The following is a 15,375-nucleotide window of genomic DNA, read 5'->3' as shown; positions in this document are numbered from 1 at the left end:
TTCATATTTGGTAGGGAATATCTTTTATAGCTACTTAGATTTGTAATATTTGTATAAGTGGCAAAGACAAAAGGAAGCCTTATTGTCAAAACAGAGCACTGTACAAGTTATTGAAACATAAAAAGGAACGCCAAAGTAGAAGCTGTAACAAATTTCTAAAAAGCAACAGAAACAAAGGAAGGTAGCATGTAGGAAAGAGTAAAGTCTAAAAAGCCAAAGGAGGAAAAGAAAGGTAATATGCAAATGACAAAAAGGGAAACATATTCTTTAGACTCAATAGGAATGAGAAAGATAAAGGAAATATTAGCCTTTTATTATATAATAATCACAACAATAATAATAGCTAACATTTATACAGCACTTTACATTTACATCATTGCATTTTATCCTCTTAATACCCTTGGGAGTTAACATCATCACAATTTATATCTCATTTTTTCAAATGCCTGGCTCACTTATTTCTCTGTTTATAGGAAGGAAGAAAAAAAGCCTTAGGCATCTACTATGTTTCAGGAATGCCCAAGGCTCATTTATGTCATTTGTTCCTCACTACAACCTTGGGAGGTAGGCATTATTATTATTATTAACCCCATTTTATTTTATTTTTATTATTTTTTACAAGGCAATTGGGGTTAAGTGACTTGCCCAGGGTCACACAGCTAGTACATGTCAAGTGTTTGGTCTGAGGCCGGATTTGAACTCAGGTCCTAATGACTTCAGGGCCAGTGCTCTATCCACTGCACCACCTAGCTACCCCTACCCCATTTTATTTTTGAGGAAACTGAGGCACATAGAGGTTAAATGACTCTTCAAGGTCACTCGGCTACTAAGTATCTACAGCTAGGTCTGAACTCAAGTCTTCTTGACTCCAGGTCTTTTAATTATACCACCCTGCTGCCACTAATGGAAAGATAAATACCAGGAACGGATAAAACCAAACAGGATAATGAGTTAATTTCCTACTTTCTAATTCTATCTTAATTCCTCCTTTTCCCCCTAAAAATTGGGGAAGGGTAGAAGGGAGAAAAGTAAAGTGGTAGTACAGCTAGAAGGCTGTTTTCCTTTCTTTCCTGGCTAGAAAGCCTTAGCTACCACCTTTAAGAAGTACATCTGCCCCTCTCTCTCACCAGGACTACTGGCAACACCTAAAAGCAGGGAGAGCAACGCTTTGTTGGCTGGTGTTTTAGGGACCAGCCATTCTAGTACTGGAAGATGGAGTTCAGGTGCAGGGAGCATTGTGGCAGCTGGGCAGTGTAGTGGACTTCTGATCAGAGAGTCCCGGGCAAGTCATTTAACCTCTCTCTGCCCCATATTCCTCATCTGTAAAATGGTGGTGATAACACCAATTTCATAGGGCTGTTGTGAGGATCAACTGAGACAATATCTGAAAAGAGTTTTGCAAACCTTAAGTTGCTATATAAATGACAGTCACGATTATTGCTGTGCCAAGAGAATATGAGTAGGGAGGGACAAGGTTAGGTATTTTGTGGGATCTTTTCCTTCCAGATATATTTCCTCTAGAAAGCATGTGATATCTGTAGAGTGCTTAGCACAGAACCTGGCCCATAGTAGGCACTTAATAAATGACTGTGCCTACTATGGGCCAGGTTCTGTGCTAAGCACTTTATCACATTAAAGCATGTAAATAAATAAAATAAACTAGAGAATCAACAAATTAACATTATGTGTCAGAAGGTCAGCAAACGCTTTGTCCATAACAGCACTTCATGATTCATTCATTCATTCTTAGTGATTTACCCTATCAGAGCTCAGGATGTGAGGGGAAGGCAAAGAGAGACCGTGAGAAAGCAAAGAAAAGAAAGGGAGGAGAGGAAAACAAAAGATAGGGACAGGCAACATACAGTTTAGTTAGACTAGAAAAAAAGCAACAATGGAGGAAAAGGAAAAGGAACCAGTATTTATTAAGTACTTACTCTGTGTCAGGCACTGTGTGAAGCACTTTACAAATATCTCATTTGATTCTCAGAACACTAGGGGGTAGGTACTAATCGTTTATAGTCATTTTGCAGTTGGAAACTGAAGCAGAGGTTAAGCACTTAGCATGAGTGCTTAGCACATTGCCTGGCATATCACAGGTGCTTAATAAATATTTATTGACTGACAGGTTAAGTGACTGCTCCAGGGTCACATAATTAGCAAGTGTCTGAGGCCTGAAAAAGACTAATACTAATTTTACTCAAAGTCTGATGACTCCAGTTTAAAAGCAACAAAGAAACTAACATTACCACTACAAAGCCACTGGTACAACTTTGAGAACTTTGGAAGGTAAGTGAAAATGATAAAACGGGAATGACCTAAAATTTTTTGATATGAAATTTAGCTTATACACTAGGAAAAACTGGTGATAGTTTTTTGTTTTAATATAAATTTATTTATTTTTAGTTTTCAATATTCACTTCCACAAGTTTTTGAGTTCCAAATTTCTCACCCCTCCCCCCACCCCAAGATGGCATGCATTCTGAATACCCATTCCCCTGGTCTGCCTTCTCTTCTATCTCTCCCCTCCTCCCTTCTCTTATCCCCTTCCCCTTATATTTTCCTGTAGAGCAGGATAGACTTCTGTACCCCATTTCCTGTATTTCTTATTTCCCTGTTGCATGTGAAAAGGTTTTTTTTTTTTTAAAAATATGTGTTTTTAAAACTTTGAGTTCCAAATTTTCTCCCTTCCTCCCTCCCCACCCACCCTCATTGAAAAGGCAAGCAACTCAATATAGGCTGTACATGTGCAGTTATGCAAAACACTTTCTTAGTAGACATGTTGTGAAAAACTAACTCTATTTCCCTTAATCCTATCCTGCCCTCCCATCTATTCTATTCTTTCTTTTGACCCTGTCCCTCCTCAGAAGTATTTGCTTCTGATTACCCCCTTTCCCAATCTGCCCTCCTCTCTATCACCCCCTGCTCTCTTGTCCCCTTCTCCCCTATTTTCCTGTAGGGTAAGACAGATTTCCATACCCAATTGAATGTGTATGTTATTCTCTCCTTAAGCCAAATCCTATGAGAATAAGATTCCCTCATTCCCTCTCACCTTCCCCTGTTTCCCCTCCACTGTGAGAGACTTTTCTTTTCTGTTTTTTTTTTTGTGTGTGTGTGAGATAATTTACCCCATTCTACCTCTCCCTTTCTTCTCCAAGTATCATCCTCTCTCATCCCTTAATTTTATTCTCCAGATATGACCCCTTCATCTTCAACTCACCCTGTGCCCTCTATCTATCTATCTATCTATCTATATATACATACGTACAATTTTTTTCCTTCAACTACCCTAATACTGACAAAGGTCTCATGAGTTATAAATATCATCTTTCCATGCAGGAATGTAAACAGTTCAATCTTAATAAGTCTCTTATGATTTCTCTTTCCTGTTTACCTCTTCATGTTCCACTGGAGTCCTGTATTTGAAAGTAAAATTTTCTGTTTAGCTCTGGTCTTTTCATCAGGAATGCTTGAAAGTACTCTATTTCACTGAATGACCATTTTTTCCCCTGAAGGATTATACTCAGTTTTGCTGGGTAGGTGATTCTGGGTTGTAATCCTATCTCCTTTGCCCTCCGGAATATTATATTCCATGCCCTGCGGTCCTTTAACGTAGAAGCTGCTAAATCTTGTGCTATCCTGATTGTGTTTCCACAGTACTTGAATTGTTTCCTTCTGGCAGCTTGTAATACTTTCTCCTTGACCTGGGAACTCTGGAATTTGGCTACAATATTCCTAGGAGTTTTCCTTTGGGGATCTCTTTCAGGAGGAGATCGGTGGATTCTTTCAATTTCTATTTTGCCCTCTGGTTCTACTATATCAGGGCAGTTTTCCTTGAGAATTTCTTGAAAGATGATGTCTAGGCTCTTTTTTTGATCACGGCTTTCAGATAGTCCAATAATTTTTAAATTCTCTCTCCTCGATCTATTTTCCATGTTAGTTGTTTTTCCAATGAGATATTTCACATTGTTTTCTAATTTTTCATTCTTTTGGATTTGTTTTACAGTGTCTTGATTTCTCATAAAGTCACTGTCTTCCAATTGCTCTGTTCCAATTTTTAAGGAAGTATTTTCTTCAGTAATCTTTTGGACTTCCTTTTCCATTTGGAAAAAACTGGTGATAGTTTTTTAAAAAATAAAATCTAACTTATCTTTTTCATTTTTCATCTGATTATTGGGCTCCTTCCTTAAGAATTGTTAAGATGATATTGCATAGCTGTGTCCTAGTAAGCTTTCCCGAACCCCTGCTATGACGACTGCTCTCTTACAAGTGTGCAGAGATCTCACATGATGGGAAAAGAAAGCTGATGTTGCAAGAGCAAGAAACATCTGGTGTACAACCCATATTCTCCACTATAATCTATACGATTGAGAGGGAGAGAGACAGAGAGAGAGAATGGTTTCCAGCATGTTGGGTAGACCTGCTACAGAAGATGCGTGAAAGGGCATAAGAGAAGAGGACATGGATAGTTTGTGATAGTTTGCATCACCTAAAGGAATACTCATATTTATAAGATCACAGATCTATCAAAGTAGGCAATTATTACCAAAAAAGGTATTTACGTGTGATTTTGTAAAGAGTATACTAGTAAGATCAGCATAGCCACAAAGAACAAATTTTTATTTGGCTATGTGACTAGGGAAAAGTAAGAGTTGTAAATTAGATTAACTTCATAGAGAATATATAAACTAGGAAATTCTGGAAACCACTAAGAGTGATATATAAAAGCCAAAGAAACAATTAGAATGAGTTAAAGATTATTTCACCTGAAAAAGACAAGGCTCCAAGGTGAACCCCAATATAAGCAGCAATAGCTAGCTATTCTTCATCTGCACTGACAACAGAAAAGAAGAAACAGCTCTACTGCAATGAGAGATTTATATTATGCATAAAGATAACCATTAAACACTGGCATGGAAGACAGAGGGAGACTCTGGAATACCCTCTAACACTAGGACAGATTAAATGTGGTACTGTTTAAAGGTGGACAGAAACACCCATTAAGGTCTCTACCAACTGACATGTTTAAGGACCAGGCATATAAGTATATAATTATATAAATTAAGAGCACATATATAAAACAAAAGCATATGGCCCAGCAAAATAAAGTTCTGAAGTCCTAGGTTTGTTCATCGTTGAACCCTTACAGGAAAAGTATTATCACATATGCAACCCTGACCAATTGCTTCACCAACGGAAGGAGGAACACAAAAAACTAAATAGTTATAAAGGAAGTTCAAGCCACTTTAGCTCAGGAAGGCTTTGGTTTAACTTCTGTTAGTACTGGAGGATTGCTAGAAATGACTAAACTGTGAGTACTTCCTTTGATTTTAGATAAATAAAAGATTTTCAAGTAAGTTAACTATTTAATGATAAAAAAACTGCATTTAATTCATGGTAATGTTACTTTACTATACTAACATTTTAGTTTTAGATACAGATGCTATTTTGGTTAAATTTTACCTCTAAAATATAAAAATGTAAGTTACACCCATTTTCATTTATAGTTTTGTTAAGAATATTAGGAAATTCAAGGCATCATAATCTTTGAGATTAATACTATGAAAATAGCAACATTGTTTATATAGCATAGTTTGAAAAATACTGAATATATTTTTGTTTTGTTCAAATCAACGGATTTTTATGAAGATGGCAGCTTCATGACCCATGGGTTATCCTGGGTGGTGTAGGAGAAGGAGGTAGGTATGGTATGAAGATAAGTGTTTAAATCCTTAGTTCTTCAATTTATATGCGACTCTCTGGGCTCCAGTTTTCTCATCTGCAAAATGAAAGCATTGAACTAGATAACCTCAAAAGTACCTTTCATCTCTAAAATCGTATTTTTTCCAAGTTACAACTAAAATCTATTTTGGAAATGTTTTTTATCATTACCACAAAAGGCATATATATGTTTTTATGTACCAATATGAACTGTAATGAGGATGTACATAAGAGTGTTTTCACAAATCTACAGAAAATGCATTTTAAAACTATTGATCTAAGGCTATAGCTTTATCCATATCTACAGTGTCCAGACCACCACATTTTACACTGAAACAGAATTAGCATTATGTATGATGTTTGCTTTTATTTTTAATTCTTTGTGTTCAAGAAAAGCTCTGTGAATATATACCACTAAAATTTCCTAAAAAGTTATGCCTGGATACTCTATAATTTTAGAGACCTCCTAATCTAATTGTTCCTTTTAGAAGGGTAATAGAGCCTCTATAGAAATATGCCAATTCTTCCGTAATACTATGAAAATGCAATTCTCTCTCCCTCTCTCTCTCTCACACACACAGAGTTACAATTAAACAAGTTTTCTTTGTCTTTATCTCATTTCTGATACCAAATTAGTGTTCCTTTATGTAAAATGCACTATAGAAAAACAATAGTTAATGTATAGTAGTTGCATATGTCAGTTACTATACATCAACAGTCATAAAATTAGCAGATAATTTTGATACTTTGTTCTCAACCAAATTGTTTAATTGTCTCTATCAGGAGCTCAACCTGTTCTGCTCCCTACCCCTTCAAAAAAAGCATTCTAAAATTCCCAAATGCTAACAGTTCAGTTTCTTCCACACCCCACCCCACCCAATTTATAAAAACAAAAGTGTCAATATAGATGTAATCTATTAATTTGCTGATTATTAATTGACTTCATCTATATAACACATACATGGCTACCAGTCACAATTCTGAATGGTATAGACTATTGCTATGTGCATGAAATGTGAGGCAAGTATGCACCAATTTCATTATTTTGAGAATCAGTTGTGACAACTTTAAATCTAAAATAAATGACAATAGCAAACATTTGCTGTTAAGACTTCTTTTCAAACCAATGTGTCTTTCTTTAGCTCTTGGTTAGGAAGGCAAGGAAATCGGTTCATGTTAAATAGTTTACGCCAGAGTTCGTTAGCTAACAGTCTCCTAACTTCAAAACTAAGCACTGGGAATGGGATTTGAGTGGATGTGTTGAGTTTCTGGATGAATATTTTCTAACTATGGAATCTTATGCACTTGTAACGAGTCTCAGTCCTTGTGGTTCCTGACCTCTCTGTAACATGTTGTCCACCAACCCTTCTCCTAAATCTCTCAGATATTCTCACCTCCTTAGTTTCATTTTTCTGGAAGGAAGGAAAGAAGGAAACAAACAAGCATTTATTAAGTGCTTGTGATATGCCAGGCACAAGCACAAGTACTTAGTAGGAATACAAAGAAGGGCAAAAACACAGTTCCTGGTCTGAAGGAGCTTACATGGCTCAGACCACATGTGAACAACAACAAAGACATACAGTACTGGCAGAGTAAAGAGAGTGCAGCTTTTGGAGCCAAGAAGATCAATGTTCAAGTCCTCCCTCTGACACATACTTCCTATTTAAGGTTGTAAGCTGAATAAAAGGTGTTGAGCTGCACTGGTAGGGGATATTTTCTCATTTAAAAGTTCTTTACATCAATGAAATCACAGACCCAGTCCACCTCCCTATATTTTGTATTTTCTTACCTGTATGTATATGTTATGCCCCTCCCTCTAGTCCATAACACTTGTCACGACATTACCAGTGCTACATACAGTGCCTGACACAGTGCAGCACTTAGTGCTTGCTGAATTAAACTAAAAATTGCAGTGTCTAATCTTGGACTCTTCCATCTCTTTCCCCCATTGCTAAATCTCATTGCTCCTTCCTCCACAACATTCAGACTGTCAATTATCTCTAACCTACAACATTGTTAACATCTTCTAAATTGGACTTCTAGCCCTTCGTCTCCTTCCTCTTCAATCCACCCTCCACACAGCTGCCAAAATGTCACTCTTCTTCACACGTCACTCCTTTGGATCAAGAAACTTCCCATGACTTCCTAATATCTCTAGAATAAAATATTAACCTTTCTCTTTGGAATTTAAACCTTTCCAGCACAGTTTCAGCTACCTTTGCAGTCTGATTGCTTATCATTCCCCACTCACACACTTTTCATTCCTGACAAACAGCTTCCTTACTTTTTTCTAAACTTGGCACAACCTCTCCTGAATCATTCCTTTGCACAAGGTATCCTATCCCTATGCCTGGAACGAACTTTCTTACTTCTGCCTCTTACAGTCCTTAGCTTCCTTGAAAGCTATGTTGATGAGGAATTTTCCTAGGAAAAAACCCTTTCCTTATTCTCTAAGTTGTTAGTGCTTAATGTTTGTATGTAAATCATGCATGCACACCCCCCCCCCGTACATATGTGAACTGTTTCTTTTTTATATGTTGTATCCCTGCTTTCACTTCCTAGCAGAATGGAAACTCCTTAAGGACTAATTTTCATTATCTTACAGCAATAATGCCCAACAAAATGCATTATACATAGTAGGCACAAAAGGGATTGGTGAACAGAATTTTTACTCTGATATTTGTTTATTTCTGAGAACACTTGAATATTTTATTGTAGTTTACTTATCTAGTATACTGGGCAAGAAGCCTATCTTGGGAAACTGCTATAGTAATGAGATTAATCTCCTTTCAGAAAAAGAATTCTGGCCTAGTCTATTCTTGGAAATATAGCTTAGATGAAAATGATGAAAGGTGTTCTAGCTAAGTCAAAATATTAGTATGACACACAAGTTAACATTTCTAGAAAAAGTGCTGATCTTATAAAAATCAGTTATACCTCATCTTCTGCAAAAGACATACTGAAAAGTTCTATGTAAATGAAAATGTATTTTAAATGCACTGGAGAGCCTAGCTATTTAATTTTATGTTAAACGCTTTTGTAAACTAAATAATCAGTCTTAGACTTGTGTGTAAAAATTAATTTTCATTAATTAATCAAATGAGATGAAACTATACACTTGACATAGATTTTTTTTTCAGTTATACTAATCTTTTAAATGACTACATGGTGGGAGTACTGTCATCTGGGCAGACTGTCCTCCTCTCTCTAATTTTTTAGGATCCAATTTATATCCTTTTTTATCCATCCAATTACTCTGGTCCATGTTGATTTTTATTTTTACTTTCCTAAATTTCCCTATTTTTTTAAATAAATTTAACTTCACTTGATAGATACAAATATGTATCTATCAATTTTGCTGTTGTAAATCTATGTAAAATATAGTCTCTATCACCATATATAAATTTGTTTCTCCTTTACCTTTTTGGATTCTTTACTTTTGGCCTGAATTCATTTAATAGGATACAGTGGTATATAGGAGATGCTCAGTGCATATAGGACACTTCGGAAATAGTCCTGAGTGACAAACTCTGTCACCACTAAAATAAGAAATTAACCTCCATATGATCTTTTAGGTGGATGCATCTCCTTCTCAGTCTAATCTGCTGCATCTTCATCCACGTCGCACCCATGGGTGTACTGCAAGGCTCTGTCTTACAACTTTCTTCTCTTTTCTCTGTGTACTCTCTCAGTTGATGATTTATCAACTCCCAAATGTTTCATTATCATCTCAATGCAGATGATTTCCAGATCTATAAATGTAGCTTCTTTCTTCTGTGATCTAGTCCCACATTACAGAGTGTTTATTAGACATTTCAAACTGCATGTTTCATAGGCATCTCATACTAAACCTGCCCAGAACAAATCTCACTATCTTTTGCCCAAACCCAACCTTCTTCTGGACTTCTGTAACATGGTAAAGGCCATAACCATTCTTTCAGTCACTCCAGGCTTACCATCTCAGCGGCATCTTCTGCTTCACTTAGCCCAGCTACCCTACGAGTTGCCAGGTACTTCTGTTTCTGTCTGTGCCATGTAACTTGTGCCTCTGTGTCCTTGTCCTTGCAGTCACCAGCCTAGCGCAGGTCTTCATCCTCCACTGCCTCCACAGACTCAGAAGAGTCTCCCTGCCTCAAATCTCTCCTTTCTCAAATTCACCTCCCACTTCACCACCAAACTGGTTTTCCTAAAGTGTGGAGCTGACTGCATCACTTCTCCTACTCAATAAATTTGAATGGCTTCTTTTCACTTCTAAAACCGCACATAAATTCTTCTGTCATTCACAATAATCTTTTTATCATTCATTACTCCCCCACAAACAACCAACCACATTGTTTTGCTTCCTCATACACACCACTCCATCTTCCACCTTCACACTGGCTCTTTCCCTGTCTTTCCTTTACTCCCCACCAGTTATAAGTGCCATCCCATCTAAGGTCACCTTGTATGTATTTTATATGTACCTTCCATACAATTTTTTATGTTCATGTGCCCTCTCCATTAGAATGGGAGCTCTACAAAGCAGAGCCTGTTTTCCCCCTTTTTCTTTGTATCCTCAGAGATTGGCACAGTGTCTGACACATCGTAAGTGCTTAATAAGTGCTTGTTGACTGATCTGGAATAAGATTTTATTCATTACCCAAGACATAACTCAGACGTTGTTGTTCAGTAGTTTTTTGATCATGTTTGATTTTTCATGACCCAATTTGGGGTTTTCTTGGCAAAGATACTGGAATGATTTGCCATTTCTTTCTCTAGCCCATTTTATAGATGAGGAAACTGAGGTAGAGTAAAGTGACTTGCCTGGGGTCATACAGCTAGTAAGTGTCTGAGGTCACATTTGAACTCAAGAAGACAAGTGTTACTGACTCCAGGCCCAGCACTCTGTGCACTATGGCACCACCTGGAGGTGTTCAGAATTCCTGAATTACATGCATACTCTCCTCTGTACACTATGACTGACAAAAGGCTTGGATTATGGGCACTATAATTGGGGATGGTGCCATTTTCATAATTTGTTAAGCACAATTCAGGTGCTCAATAAGCATTTCACTCAACCATTAATTATTTAAAACTTATTAAAGGCTTTTAACACTTACTGCAATATTTTGCCAGTGACGGAAGGAGATACAAACATATTTAAGACACAGCCCTGAACTCATGGAATTCACCACAGAGCAAAAGCAAATCATGGTGCTAATAAGAATGGAAAAAGCTAAGTCAAGGCAACATACCACACCTTAAGGTAAAGTCAACATTTTGATTACACGATCTAATTTTTCACTAATGGAATAATTAGAACCTAAATGAGACGTGTCAATTCTGTTGTCCTTCTTGGCTCCAACTCCCTCTTTTTCCTTAATTACTCATTTTAAAGTAACAACTAAGACAAAATGCCAAACACACATTAACATCAGAAGAGGAGTTATAATAGGATGTACTGAATGTATATACCTACTTGTATTTACTGATGAAGCAAATGTCACTTAAATAGACAAATGGTCCTAAGAAGCAAACAAGTATCCAAGGTAAACCTTACAATAAGATCTGAAAATGAAACTTTTTTTTAAAAAAAATTGTACTTCAGCCTACAGCAGGTGTGTCTTTAAATTACCAAATGATTTTATTGTTTGAATTTTGTTGCAGGCATAATCTGAAAGCATGAAAACTCCATTCAAGAAAAACACTGGATCACTTTTACTTTCCATATCCACATAGAAGAAAAGAAAAGTTTCAATGACTTTTACAGTTTCAATGACTTCAACTTCCACTCATTTCCTGCCTTGTTCTTCCTATGACAACATCTTCATGAATAACCAAAGTAGCCAATGCCAAAATGACTCATTAGGGACACCAAATGCTACCACCTGCTTTATGAATGAACAATTATTGTCTGTTGTTTTAACAGTTTTCTACTCTGTTATTTTTATTGTGGGACTCGTTGGAAACATTATAGCTCTTTATGTATTTTTGGGAATCCATCATAAAAGAAATTCTATTCAGATTTACCTGCTTAACATAGCTATTGCAGATCTCCTACTCATCTCTTGCCTCCCCTTCCGAATACTGTATCATGTTAACAAAAACATCTGGACATTAGGTGTAATTCTCTGCAAGACAGTGGGAACACTCTTCTACATGAATATGTACATCAGCATTATACTTTTGGGTTTGATCAGTTTGGATCGCTATATAAAAATTAATCGGTCTATCCACCAACATAAAGCATTAACAACTAAGCAAAGCATTTATATCTGTTGTATAGTGTGGGCAGTAGCTATAATTGGATTTTTAACTATGATCATTTCAACACTTAAGAAAGGAGGACACAATTCTACAATGTGTTTCCATTACAGAGATAAGCATAATGCAAAGGGGGAAGCAATTTTTAACTATATCCTAGTGATTGCGTTTTGGTTAATTTTTCTTCTACTAATCCTTTCCTATATTAAGATTGCCAGTTATCTTTTGAAGATTTCTAAAAGGAGAGTCAATTTCCCTAATTCTGGAAAATACCATACCACAGCACGGAATTCCTTTATTGTGCTTATTATTTTCACTATATGTTTTGTTCCTTATCATGCTTTTAGATTCATTTATATCACATCCCAGCTAAAGACAACACCTTGTTACTGGAAGGAGATGTTCCACAATATCAATGAGATCATGCTTGTACTCTCATCTTTTAACAGCTGCTTAGATCCAGTTATGTATTTTCTGATGTCCAGCAACATCCGAAAAATTATATATCAACTTCTTTCAAGAAGATTTCAAGGGGAATCAAGTAGAAGTGAAAGTACTTCAGAATTTAGAGCGGGCCATTCTCCTCATGATATTTCTGTTAGTGTAGTTAAATTCAATCAACATTTAAGAGTACTCTGAGATGAATGTGTTACAAAGAATTACGAATCTTTGTGTTTTATCAAAACCATTTACTAATAATGACAAGTCCTACAAGTACTGGAGAACTACCAAGTTCAGTACTGATAACGTTTCTAGCATTACCTAACAAAAAAACCCCAAAAAACCCAAAGCAGTTATTTACTGATTTTTTTCTCTTTTTTTGTAAATATAGCATGCTGTTTTATTTGCTTGATTTGTCAAATAATATGCTGAAGAGGAAGAAAGGGTCATGGTCACTGCTATATGGTTTTAAATCTATGATATTCCAGTTTAAGATCTTTTAAAAAGTGTTAATCTAAAGTACTGTTATATTTGTAAAAATGGACTGCAAAAGTATTTATTGGAATTTATGACCTTAATAACAAGTTGAAGAAAATTTTAGTTTCCCACACTAGTAAACTATGCTGGTATATGTTTCCAACTATTTAAATAGTACACAACAAATAGAGGAGATAAAATGTCTTAGATTACTTTAGGATGACAGTAAAGTGTTGTAATTCAAAAATTTGTCATACATTCATACATTCATGCCTTTTTTTAAAAAAAAGTAAAACGTGAAAATTTCCAGTTTCCATAAACATAAACTAAATGGTTAAGATGGATGACTTGATACTTAGCAAACTAAATATTTTTTTAAAACCATACACAGAGACACGCATAAACCAATGATATCATTTATTCCTCAACTACATGGTGAAATAAAACTATTTAAGAAATGCATTTCAAAGCCTTTTATCCAAGTCATCTAACAATATGCAAACACTTCACAAACACAACCCCTGTGATATAACAAAGTATTAGAAACTGAAACTATATTTAAAAAGCAAATGGATTTGGACACAAGATAATTAGGTTTCTAAATCAAATAAACTTGTTCACGATTATCTGGGAGAGAGATTATAGGAATGAATATATTCTTCTATAACTATACATTAATGATGAGGAAAGAAAAGGAACTCAGTATGAACTCAATGATTAGGGAACAGCTGAATAAACTGTAGTACATAAACATGATGGACTATTGCTGTGCTGTTGTAAGATGTCGTAACAAATATGAAGAAAACAAAATGTAAAATTTATATGAAGTGAAGAATGAATCGCAGAATCTCAATGATACACATACTGACTATGACTAAATAAAAAGAACTGAGACAGAATTCAAAGTTACAAAGAAGAAAAAGGATATCAGAAGGGGATGGGGAGCAAACAGGATGTTTCTATTACCATTCTGCTAAAGTTAACATATACTTAAAAATAAATTACAAATAATTTGGAACTTATGATTTTAGGTACATTTCTCGCATATCTTTATATCCATCAGAGTCTTAAACAGTAAGTACTTAATAAATATTGAAGATGATACTTCTTCTCCACTAAGTATAAGGCCTACTTTTAAAAGTGACAGTCCCTAGAGCTGAGTTTTATCTAGTCTTGCCCATTACTAGCAAACATTTGGAAAATTAACCACACCGGGACTTAGTTTCTTCACTTATAAAACAATGGAACAGTGCTGTAAGATTTCTAAGGATATTTCTAGGTCTGAAATGCCATGATTCTATCAGTCATTTGGGTTCTTGCAGCTAAATACTGATTATGTGATCAAAAGGGGCACATCCTTAAGGCAGTTAATTTGTCTAGTTTAGATATGTATCTGTTTGGAAGAGATAGAATGCTACTAGCAATATAAATTAAATTTTGTTATAACAAATTCAAAAACCTTGTACCATGCAGTAATGAAATTTTGTCTTGACATGAATGGCACATTAGCTAAGACTACAAAATCTTTTTATTACACAGAATGGAGGCTTCCCCATGAGGGTATTCTATATATATACTTAGTTTAGTGACTATCACTAAAATTCATCTCATATATAGACATATATATGTACTCACAAAAGAAGAGTACTAAGCAGAATCTCAAAACATATAAGTGAATGCAATTCAGGGAATAATTTTAAAATAAATGAGCTGTAAAATCAGAGACTCAGGGAAGGAAAAGAAATATTACTAGATTGTTTTTATTGGTACTCTAGCTAGAGATTATTTTCAGTGTGGTTTGGTGGAGAAGCAGGGAATTCTAGATAGAATTATTTGAGCTGAAACTTGAAGGATAAGGAGAAAAAATTCACAGGCAGACCTGGGGGTTGGAAGGTGCATGAAGAAAGAAAGAAGGGGCAGCTAGGTGGCACAGTAGATAAGAGTACCAGTCCTGGAGTCAGGAGGAACTGAGTTCAAATCCAACCTCAGACACTTGACACTTACTAGCTATGTGACCCTGGGCAAGTCACTTAACCCCACTGCCTAGCCAAAAAAAATAATAAAGAAAAATAAAGAAAGAAAAAAGAGAGAATTCTGGATAAAGGAAATTGCAAAAATGTAAAGGAATAGCAAGTAATCTAATTTGGCTACAACAAAGGGTATATAAAGGGGAATAAAAGTAGGCTGTAATCAAATTATGGAGGGTCTTGACCAACTAGTGAAGGACTTTAAATTTCATTTGGCAGGTAATGGGCAACTGTTAGAAAAGTTTTTAACAGTACTTTTAGGAAGCTGTGGCAATTGTGTGATTCTAACATAATGATTTAGATTTTCCTTTATGTTCTCAAACTTACTTGTTATTTTCATGACTTATGCTGTAAATACTTCATAAGACTATAAATAATTATATATCATTGGTGAAGAATTTAAAACTTAATTATAAATAACTGACTTTAAGAATATAAGCTACAAGTTCTTTTGCATAAGTCTTTTTAT

General features: G+C 35.5%; 2 protein-coding genes across 15 annotated transcripts in view; one reads left to right on the top strand and one right to left on the bottom strand.

Moving 5' to 3' along the window:
• Window positions 1–15,375, bottom strand: part of CASK (calcium/calmodulin dependent serine protein kinase) — a 379,925-nt gene that overhangs the window by 160,295 nt on the left and 204,255 nt on the right. The window lies entirely within an intron of this gene.
• On the top strand, window positions 5,203–13,897 carry GPR34 (G protein-coupled receptor 34). Of its 4 annotated transcripts, XM_020967100.2 has the most exons (4): window positions 5,205–5,308; window positions 5,647–5,696; window positions 10,834–10,963; window positions 11,365–13,897. In XM_020967100.2, the coding sequence occupies exon 4, from the start codon at window positions 11,455–11,457 to the stop codon at window positions 12,598–12,600; it is 1,146 nt and encodes a 381-aa protein (XP_020822759.1). In that variant the 5' UTR covers window positions 5,205–5,308; window positions 5,647–5,696; window positions 10,834–10,963; window positions 11,365–11,454; the 3' UTR covers window positions 12,601–13,897. The 4 variants fall into 4 exon arrangements, with proteins under 4 accessions (XP_020822760.1, XP_020822759.1, XP_020822763.1 ...); XM_020967101.1 differs by lacking the exon at window positions 5,647–5,696 and having other exon boundaries at window positions 5,203–5,308; XM_020967104.2 differs by lacking the exon at window positions 10,834–10,963.

Source organism: Phascolarctos cinereus, unplaced genomic scaffold, assembly GCF_003287225.1.
Source record: "Phascolarctos cinereus isolate Bilbo 61053 unplaced genomic scaffold, phaCin_HiC Scaffold_726;HRSCAF=1367, whole genome shotgun sequence".
Classification (NCBI taxonomy): domain Eukaryota; kingdom Metazoa; phylum Chordata; class Mammalia; order Diprotodontia; family Phascolarctidae; genus Phascolarctos; species Phascolarctos cinereus.
The sequence above is the reverse complement of the archived record's forward strand: the minus strand, read 5'-3'. Positions and strand labels throughout refer to the sequence as shown.

Coding starts and splice junctions, on each gene's coding strand:
- GPR34 (XM_020967101.1), top strand. CDS start 11,455: ATGACTTTTACAGTTTCAATGACTTCAACTTCCACTCATTTCCTGCCT.